We start from the raw sequence: 10,430 nt of genomic DNA on the forward strand, positions 1-10,430 counted from the left end.
TACTTTGAGAACACCCAACTTCGCCGCCTAAAAGAAACGCGCAGCTTAACATTTCCGCTAGATGGCGCGATTTCCCCTAATCCGCCCGCAATTCCCCCGATTTATAAAATAAATACAATCCAACGCCTTCCGAAACCACATCACATAATAGCAGCTCGCAGGCTCCCATTAAAAATCTCAATTTGGGGGAATTGATTCTACCACTGAGCAAATCTAAAGCCATTACATTTAACAGGATGCAATCAAGAAGTGCACCCGAGCGTTCCCCACACAGGCCCTCCCCCTAAATACACCTGTGCCCCTGCCCCAGCTTGTTCCCTGGGATGAGCCACGTCTTGAGCCCCGCGCGAAGCCCACCTGTACACTTAGGAACGTCAGGGCCACTCGGGAATCCTGTCCCTTAAGCACTTAACCCAAGTCCCACACCTTCCTGTGCACCTGCGCTCCCAGGCAAAGGACCGCTCGGAACCGAGCTCAGACAGTGCGCACCGCCGATGCCCCGGGGCAGGCGCTCGATCCGCTCCTCTGCAGCAGGTTAGGCAGCCTGGCAGGGAGCAGGAGGAGGGGGCCCGGGCTAGTCGGGCCAGTGAGGGTTCACGGCGGGACAGCCTGGTGGTCCGCTCCGTCCCAGGCTCCACGGGCCGGGCGGAGAGGTCGCCCGATGCGGGGGTGGCCGCGCGGGGGAGAGGGAGCTTCCAGCAAGCGCACCGTGGTAGGGACGTTCGCTGGGTCTTCCCAGCCACGCGCGCTGCCGGCTGCCCAGGGAGAGCATTTTAGGAAAAAAGAGCAAATACCAAACCACAAAAACTTTACTGCTGCCAAGAGCTAAAGCGATGGAGGCGAAGCAAAGCTCCAAATCTGGGCAGGATGGGAGCAAGATGAGACGGGGGGTTGGGGAGGACCAAAGCAGTGCCGCGGCCCGGGCAAGTGGCGGCAGCGCCTCGGGGATGTCAGAGCCGGGTCCGCCCCGTTCCCGGCCCGCGCTTACCTTGGCGGCTGCATGAGCCCCTGCAGCCCGCGGGGGGTGGCGCTGGCGGAGCTGCGGGCGAAGAGGGGGTGCCGGGGCGCCGCTCGTCAGCCCCGGGGCAAGGTGGGAGGGGCTCGGCAGGCGCTGGTCCCAGCCGCCCCGGCCGGCTCAGCAGCGGCCCGGGGCGCGCCGCCTGCTCCCGGGCTGCATGCCCACGAGCGCCTGGAGGAGCCGGCCCGGGAGCGAACGGCTAGTGCTTCCCCAGCCCAGCGGCTTGGGCGGCGCAGCCCGCGCTCGGGAGACAACTGCAGAGTCAGGCGACTCTGGCCAGCCCCCTCCCTCGCCCGGCCCCCGCCCGCCGCCGCCAAGCGCGGCGTCTCGAGGTTCGTTTGCGCGCGGAGGGGAGGGGGCGGGCCAGGCGCCCCAGGCGAGGGCGGGGGGCGAGGCGGGCGGGGACGGCGAGGCGGGGGCGGGAGACGAGCGGGGGTGCGGGCTCGGTTTGCCCCGCCCCACTGCGGCCGCACCTTCCCGCATCAGCACCAGTTGCGGGGTAGGGGGGCGGTGCGCGCGTTGCAAAGTCAAGAGTTCCCTAAACGCCTGGGTTGGGGGGCGCGGGCGGCCAGTGCGGCGACCCTCGAAGCGCTCCAACTTTCCTAACCTCCCGCTGGGATGCCGCGGAGAGCACATTTCTATCATCAGTTCCCTGATGGTCCAAGGGTGAGGGGGAGCTACTCTGAGGTTTCTAGAATTGACGGTCACATTCGGGAGAAACGCTGCTGCTCTCTGCAGAGGAGCACCTTTGTTGTTCTGAGATATTTGTTTAAGACTTCTTTTGAAAATAATACATGAAAGACGCGTTGAAATACACAAATACGTTCTTGTGTGTAATTTTACACAGCCCAGGCACATCTAGAGTAAAAGGACCGTACACATCCCCTGCCCATTGCAGCCGCTCCCCAGAGGTAACCTCGGGTCAGGGTGTGCCCGGCTGCCAGTCCTTCCCGTCCTTGCTCTGCGTTTTTACATGCGCACGCACACGCACGGATTGCAAGTGGACGCTCACCGGCTTTTCAAAAGAATGTTTCCCTATGCAGCGCATGCACACACTGGCGAGAACACCGCCACTTCAGCTGCGGTAAATTCCCCAGAGGCTTCCAGAGTCCGGGGAAAGCGCCTTGCAGGGAAACAGCAAAGAGCCACTCAATCGCCCTGTGCAAATCTGAAACCCCAGCTGGGGCATGAAGTCAGCCCGAACACGCAGCTCACGCCCAAATTAGCATTGCACGGTTAGAGAAATCTGCCAGTGCGTTTCAGACAGGGTTATGGCCTTCGCGTTCTTACAGAAAACAAGCTGTCTTGGATTTTGAGTTGATGAGAACTGTTTGGATTTACAAAATAAAAAGGTATCATCTACGTTAAGACATGATCGTTATTTATGCTTGTGGTCTTGAGGGATGTGGTTTTCACTCAATATTACGTGTTTTATTGGCATGGAGATAATCTATAGCTGGGATATAAATAAAATCCATGTGATTTAGCAGGAAGCCATTAGGTATTGAGATCGCTGGTTTCTATAATTAGCTGTGACCTTGGGCAAGACATTCAGCTCTGTTGGGCCTCAGTTTCTTTATCTATAAATAGAGGAGTTGTGCTAGATGCTGGGGTGGGGGCGGGGAGGAGAGAGAGACAGACAAAGAGAGAGACAGAGAAGTCTGGCCCTAATAGTTAGTGAACAACGGATTTCCTTTATTCACCTTTCAACTTGTCTCCAACCTCCCCTCCTTAGGGAGTGGCTCTCCCAGCACTGTACACTTCCCTTCCTAAAGCTGATCACACTTCGCAGTTATGCACTGGTTAGGGTGACCCTTCCGTAGGTGTGGGCCTCTCCTACCAGACTGCAAGTGCCTTGCGGGCAGGAACCAGGACTGCCTGAGGCCATCCTTGAGTCCCCAGCACTTAGTGGAGTGCCTGCTACACGACGGCCGTGCTACAAGAATATGAATGACATCACCCAGATGGTAGATTTCTTACTGCTCTCCCAAATCCCTTGGCATTTTTCAAAGATCTGTTAAGTGGAAACATTTTCAAATGAAGCCTTTGGAAAGCACCCAGCAGTGTTTTCCCATCTTAGGGGGACAAACAGTCCACTGTCTAGATGAGGACAGACAATTCTCAGCTGAGCCACAGGCTGTGGAGGCGGCCACCAGCTATTTACCTTGATGAGCCTTGGCTCCCGGGGAGAAGACAACGAATATTAATGCTACTCATTAAGTGCTTGATTAAGTTGGAACCATGCGTAGGCAGTTGCATTGCACACATGAGCACTTAGAGTTAAATGAGGCCGTGAGGTGTGTTTAGGGTGCAAATTAACAAATGTGCAGGCTTCCAACCAACAATCTAGAAACATTCCCACTATCAAGTTTCAGGGAATGCTTGTCTTTCTTTACTGAAAAGGGCCTGAATTCCTTAAATATATGAACAGGAAATGGGCTAACCTGGGTTCAAGAGTTAAAAAAAAAATTAAGGCCACGATGAAACAAAAGGTGTGGGGCAGTGAATATCTAATGCAGCATTAAGACTAATTTCTCTGTCTCTCTCTCATCCCATGCGCAGAGTTCCCAAGGGAGAGGTTTAAATCTGGCCTCCAATGGAAAAGAACTGAAAATATATATGTATGTATGCCTATGTATAAGTGAATTGCTTTGCTGTACACCTGAAACTAACATTGTAAATCAACTACACTTCAATAAAAAATAAGAATAAAAAAAATCTGGCCCCACAATTCATGAGGAAAACAGGAGTGCTGGAGTTTCCATCTCCTTCTCTGCCACTCTTTCCTTTTCTCTTGTTTGTGACGGGGAGATGCAGTCCCTGGTGTCCCTCCAAGCCCCTTGCGGAAGCCCTTAGTTTAGTCTGCAGGGAAGGGCGCTGTGTTGGTGAGGCAGGCAGGACTCAAACTGGTGGGAGGAGGCACCATGCCCAGCACAGGGAGAGAGGATGCTCCTGGGGTGTGGAGCAATGTACTGTCTCTGTTTCCAGTGAGGGGTGGCGCCCACTGGGCCAGAGGGCACCCTCAGAAACTGGGTTCCTGCTAAAATTGATTTAGGATTTCTTTCCAGCTGACAAAACAATGTGAAATGAATTGGCACAACTCTCCACTGGGGGCTGGCACCAGGAGCTGTCCCTTTGGATTGCGTACCACCCCACAACGTTTTTTTGGGTAAATTCAGTTTCAAAAGTAAAAATGGATCCTAAAGGAGAAGCAGGTCAGGAGCTGTGGGAGCCTGTTAAAGCGGAAGGGGCTGACTGTCCCATCCTTGGTGTCAGTGGGACACCGGGACGGAATTTGGGTGCTGGTGACTTACTTGTATTGCATAGACAGCAAAAAGCTATACAAACTGAAAACACCTGACATTCCATGCCAGCCTGTGACAGGAAACTGTCATCTCAATGACTTCTGAAAAAGGAATTGAAGCAAACTCTAGATGTGGTGGCTATTGTTTGAGAGACAGACTTTGCAACACAGAATTGTGCTCTTTCCACTTCAAGCCACAGACCAATTGGAAAGATTCGAAATTTAGTGCCATTAATAAAAATGTTAATCCATGCACCCTTCGACCCAGCAAATCCATTTCTGGGATTTTATATCCAAAAATGCTTCACATGGGTACAAGGATATGTGAGCAAGAATGTTCACCAAAGTAGAATAATTGGGAAAACATGTTTGCATAGAAGATTATGCAATCTTTTTAAAGAGATGTGATGGACCTCTTATTTATTCAGAAAACCAAATAAAATCTTAAGCAGGGGAAGCAAGTTGCTGGGTTAAACACAGTATGATCCCATTTACAAAACAATAACAGTTTTATTTTCTTTTAAATAAATGTTAGAAGAAAAAGCTAGAGTGATTCGCCCTTAGGGATGGAGTTGTGGATGGCTTTCACTTCCTGCATTGCCTATTTCTGAGAGATCTGAAATTTTCTACAGCAACATTTTTATCATTAGAGAAAAGTAATCAAGATTTAAAGTGTAAACATTAAAAAAAAAAAAAAAAAAGCTATGCGGGCTAGATGCGGCCCAGCAGCATTGCTGCTCTCATAAATCCAGTGTACCTTGTGTCAAGCATTTACTCCAAGGTTGGCACTGAGTGCGACCCTGGGGATGTTGGCTTGAAGAACACAGCCTCTACCCTTAGGACACTTGCAGTCCAGTGGGAGAAAGAAAAGAAGAACAAATAGGTGTCAGTAGCTGGGGTTGGGGGCAGGACCTTAGAAGCTCCATTTTTCATCTCATTAGCCTCTCTCTGCATATAATTGTAGTGAAGCATGGTGCTTGTGCAAATGCAGCTTTAAGATCAGTCTCTGGCCTTCCCTGCCCATCAGACCTCAGCTCAGAATCCCCTACAGACACGGTGGAGTTGACATTGCAAGGTAGAAGGGAAGAAGAGACAGAAGGAAAGGGCAAAGACAATGTCAAAGGATTTAGAAGGCAAGCTGACTACTAGTTGAAAGGATTGGCAGTCTTTTTTGGGGGAGGTAATTAGGTTTATTTATTTTTGTATATTTATTTTAAAATTGGAGGTCCTGAGGAATGAACCCAGGATTGGTAAAGTCCTTATGGAAGAGGTGTTACTTTAGATGGTCTCTGATGGATAGATTATACTTTATTTGTTTTGTTGGGGTTTTTGGGGGGGGTGGTAATTAGGTTTGTTTGTTTATTGCTAGATGTACTGGAGATTGAACCCAGGACTTCATGCATGCTGAGCACAAGCTCTGCCACTGAGCCATACCCTCCTCCTGGATTTGATTTTAGGGTGCAGATATAAGGAAGGAGGGAGAGTATGCCAGGCTGGGGGATCACGTGACTAAAGCCTGAAGACGCCAAAAGGTGGGCAAATTCAATAAAAAGTGGTTAAGTCTAGTTGGAATTCATGTACTGGAATAGAGATGTGATGGAAAAGGGGGGTTAGGGCCATACTATGGAGAAGCTTGGTTGCAGAATGACTAATAGGGACCCATCAACGTTTACTGAGCAGAATAATGTAAGTGCAGCTGCACTTTAGGTAGGTCAGTGGTTTGGAGAGACAGGAGGTAGAAGACCAGCCAGAAGATTCTATTAATCTTGGCATATCATTGTCAAGAACGTGGCCCAGGGTGCCAAGAGTATACTGGGAAGCGTGGGGCTGGTGGAAGACTCAAATGCTTTGCAGAAGAGGGAGAGAGAAGCAGCCGTGTCAGGGGTGGTAAGTGCTCATTACAGAGACTGGGAAGTTTTGAGGAGAAGCTTGGAAGGAGGTGGATGGCGCCTGGACCAACCAGCACTGTCTCACCATGGGAGGGAACCCCCAGGCTATGCTGAGCAAATCCCCTGATTGTCCATAGTTGATAGTATGTACATGTGTTTAAGCTAAAACCCAGTACCTCTGCTCATCACAAGAAAAGAAGATCGAATTAATTCATTGTTTCTCTTCAGCTTTCTTTCCCACAGGCCAGTCATTTGCTGTCTAATGGTAAGAACCATAAGACCAAAAAAAAAGGTGTTTTTGTTGCTATCGTTGTTAAGTAAGCAATCAGCCAGTCTCAGGAATGGGAAGCAAACGACACATTTCTCCATTGTTGTTTTGTAAATTTGGACAGCAGAATTAGGTGACGGGAAAGCAGACTTCCCTGTGAGGCTCTGCTGGCTGGTTTAGCCAGGAGGCTAGCTGGAGGTTTTGGGCAGCCACAGTTGCAAGACAACAACTAGGATGTGGTTGGTCACCACGTCCACCCGCCCCACGACGGCCCCCGCAGAAGCCCGTCCTTGGCAATTCAGAAACCGCAGGGCCAGACCGCGGGGCCAGCTGGCATGCTGCATTCCCTCCTGGTGATGTGACCAGGAGGGCAAGGCTCGCTGAATTCTCCTGTTTGTTTGTTTTTTGGGGGGGAGTGGGTTGGGGGAGGTAATTAAGTGTATTTATTTTTAAGCGGAGGTACTGGGGATTGAACCCAGGACCAAACGCATGCTAAGCACACACTCCACCACTGAGCTGTACCCTCCCCCCTTTGCTGACTTCTTTATCTCGAGGCAAGATGGGTTTGGATTTTGTTTTGCCCTTGTTTACTGCATGCTGATCCTGCCGGAACATTCCGTCTTTGTTATCGATGCTTCCTCCGTCCTCACAGCACTCTGCATGCCAGGTGGTGGCAACTATTACCATTTAATGAAGAACTGAGATTCAAAGAGGTGAATGAGTTGATGAACACGTTGTAGAGTTAGGATTCGAATCCATAGCCATCTGAGTCCTCCAATGGTGCATTTCCTGCTAAGCACATGGCGCGTTTTCCTTACTGTCCTCCATCGGTTTAAGCCAGGAACGCCTGTGCTGACAGCTCTGGGGTGTAAGCTCATGCCTTTCTGCAGTGTTGTCAAAGCTGGTGGGGTGTGCATGCCGTGCTGTCACCCCCAGCCAAATGCACCGGATGTCCACAGAGCAAGGTCTGCTGATGGGATGTTTTTCTGGTGGGCTTTGGAAGGCTTTGTGGGTCTGTGAGCCACAGAGAAGGTCAGGGAGACACTGGGTTCCTTTTAATACTCAGATGCGCTTCCCAGGAAGTGACTGAGTCGCACCTATTTCTGGGGCTCTTGGGTTGATATTCCAATTTGGACCCTTTGTGAAGGAGCTCATTGGCTGATATAAATACATGCTCAGTGATCAGCTAGGGTTTTCATCTTGCTCCTTAACTCACCAACGTTTTTAGTAAAATGATTCACTAATATATGGAAGTCAGATCTCATGATCCCCAGAAACTCGCTTCTCTGGAATAAACTTAATTCAATTAAGAAAATCTATTCCTATTCTAGTAGAATTAACATTAGATTGCATGATTTTAAATTTCACTTTATCAATTATTAAGCATTTATTAAGAACAACAAATGTAATACTTACTCCAAATTTTTAAATAAATAAACTATAGTATGTAAAAGAAAAGAAATTCTCATCCCTCATGCAGGGAGGTCTTGTTGATTTTGTTTTCCAGCCCCAACTGGGTTTTAAAGATACTCCTGGGAGAGCACCAGGCATTGAACCTAGTCCACAAATTGGATAAATTTAGCCATGGACTGGAGAGGGGAGACACAAGGATCATACCTGTTGTCTGGAGATACTGTTTGTGGGGTTCAATTACTTTTTTAACAAAAGAGGCCACTGGTATTTAAAAATATATAGATCAGTTAGGGTAAGGCTGCTGTGCTGTAATAAAGAGACCCAACAGTAAGATGGCTTAACGGAGAACATGTATATTCTTTTTCTCTCACAAAATAGTCAAAGGTGAGCCTTCCAGGCTAGTGATCCCTGTGGTCATTCTGGGATTCAGGCTCTTTCCCAGTCATCGTTCTGCCATCCCCCAGAGCCTTATTGTGATCTGCATAATTGAAGCTGGCTTGCTGCCTGTAGGAAGGGGAAAGAGTGTGTGTGTGTGTGTGTGTGTGAGAAGGGGTGGGTGTGGCTTCTGCTTGCATCATCACTTCTAACATTCCACTAGAGGAAGTCATAGGTCCGCTCCTAGCTGCAAGGGAGGCTGGGAAATTAACGTAGTTAGGTAGCTGCTGTTCTGTTTCCATGGAGCCAGGGAGCTTAGACGACTAGCAGTAGTTGGAGACAACCAGACGCTGGGTGCATCATGTCCATCTAGCACATGGCTTAGAGGAGGAAGTGCTGGCTCTAGACCCCGAAGACCTGGGTATAAATCCTTGCTCTGTTGCTCTGAACTAGACAGGCTGCCTGACCTCTCTGAGCTTTGCTGGCTTCAATTCTGTGTCCCCCTAAGAGGGCCATGGCTCGATGGCCTCAGTCAATGTTGCAAGAAAGGAAAATCAGCTTGAGTCAGTTTTGAGGAAACAGGGATTTGGTTTATGGTCCAGGTAATCCCACAGACCCCAAAGGCAGGATGTATAGATGAACCTTGGTAGAGAAGGACCGGAATCAGAGCTGGGAATGGGAGGAGAGAGGGGAAATCCTAAGAGTCATGCATCCATTTGCAAACACTATTGGTACTAACTCCAAAATCAAAGCTGACTGCACCCACTTCTCTCCCTCTCCACCTCCTATCCTCATCCAAGCCACCCTCAAGCCTTGCCTGGACCAGCACAGCAGCCCCAGGGCCTGATCTCTCTGCTTCTATTCTTGTGCTTTCAAATCCATTCCTTCACACAGCAGACAAAGTGAAATTTAGTAACATTAATGAGACCATGTCTCTTGTTTGAGATCTGCAATGTCTTTCCATCACACACATAATAAAATCCCAGCTCCTTACCCTGGTTTACCAAACCCACAAGACCCAGCTTCTGCCCCGTCTCTGACCTCACCTACCACTCTGCCCCTCTTACACTTTGCTTTAGTTCCATGGCCCAGCTGTATCTAATCACATCACCTAAAGCTCACTCCTGCATCAGGGCCTTTGCACTGGCTGTTTTCTATGCCTGGGATGCTCTCATTACTTTCTCTTCTTCATTATTCAGATCTCAGTCTAAAATATCACAAAGATGTGTTAATTAAGTCACCAACTTTAATTCTCTGCAGAGCAGTTATCAAAATTTGATTGTTTTCTCACTAATTTATTCATTGTTATCCAATCCCTAGATCTTGTCATCCCAGTAAATACAATTTTGGAAGACCAAGGAACGATCTTGATCACTGATGTATTCCTCTTGTTTAGTAATATTTGCTGAATAAAACAATGAGGAAACAAAAAATGTATGCTGTTTGTAACCCTTTGAACACGACAGCTAGGACTCCGGGCATCACCCCAGGGAGCAGGCAGTGCTGCCACATTCAGGTGGGCCTCCCCTAGGCCACCGGGCCGCCATGACTGTGTGGGGGAGGGTGTGGCTCAGCCCATGGGAGATGCCGCCTTGGCACAGAGGGGGTGTCTTCTGATCACGGGCCTGAGATCGTTCTGGAAGGAAAACCCAGGAGATGAAGAGAGGGCAGTATCTCCTCAATCACTAGTTCTTTCCTCTTCCTCCCTGCCTCTTGGCTTCCTCCGACGGACTCATTTTAAGAATCTCGGGGCCTCCAGGGAAGTTATTTAAGAGGCCAGTTTATGCAGCGGAAGTTAACTAGCTTTTTGTTTTTTTTAATAACCAGGGTCTGGGCGTTGAATATTTAATTTTAGAAAACTCCAAAAATAAGGCAAAAAGATAAATATAAGTAAAAAAAAGAAGCTTCACTGTTATCTATCCCTGCTGTTGGAAAAGAAATGCGCGATGGAGTTTTGGAGAGCTGAAAGCACGCATCACCAATTAATTATGCAGACCAAGGGCAGGCAGCGGTATCTCCTTATCGCTCTCCATGTCACCATCCTCGCTAATTCTCAGGGCAGGAGACTTTGCAGGTATTATTCGGAGATAAGAGGACGGGCTCATTTTCTTGGTTGAACAATCCCCTCCCCCACCAACGACTTACAGAGAGATCTTGGATTTG

At 49.1% G+C, this 10,430-nt stretch overlaps 1 protein-coding gene and 1 long non-coding RNA gene across 2 annotated transcripts in view; one reads left to right on the top strand and one right to left on the bottom strand.

Annotated features, from left to right (window-relative positions):
• RGMA (repulsive guidance molecule BMP co-receptor a) overlaps positions 1-1,362 on the bottom strand; it is a 41,846-nt gene extending 40,484 nt beyond the window's left edge. Inside the window, exon 1 of the mRNA XM_032469462.1 lies at positions 989-1,362. Within this exon, the coding sequence (XP_032325353.1) occupies positions 989-1,002 (14 nt within the window). The 5' untranslated portion in view covers positions 1,003-1,362. The remainder of the gene's footprint in view (positions 1-988) is intronic.
• On the top strand, positions 1,217-3,644 carry LOC116660294. The gene is made up of 4 exons (XR_004315748.1): positions 1,217-1,350; positions 1,866-1,929; positions 2,311-2,370; positions 3,581-3,644. It is a non-coding gene; the product is annotated as an uncharacterized LOC116660294 (long non-coding RNA).
• Positions 3,645-10,430: the final 6,786 nt, after the last annotated feature.

The sequence above is a fragment of the Camelus ferus genome, chromosome 27, assembly GCF_009834535.1.
Source record: "Camelus ferus isolate YT-003-E chromosome 27, BCGSAC_Cfer_1.0, whole genome shotgun sequence".
Lineage (NCBI taxonomy): Eukaryota > Metazoa > Chordata > Mammalia > Artiodactyla > Camelidae > Camelus > Camelus ferus.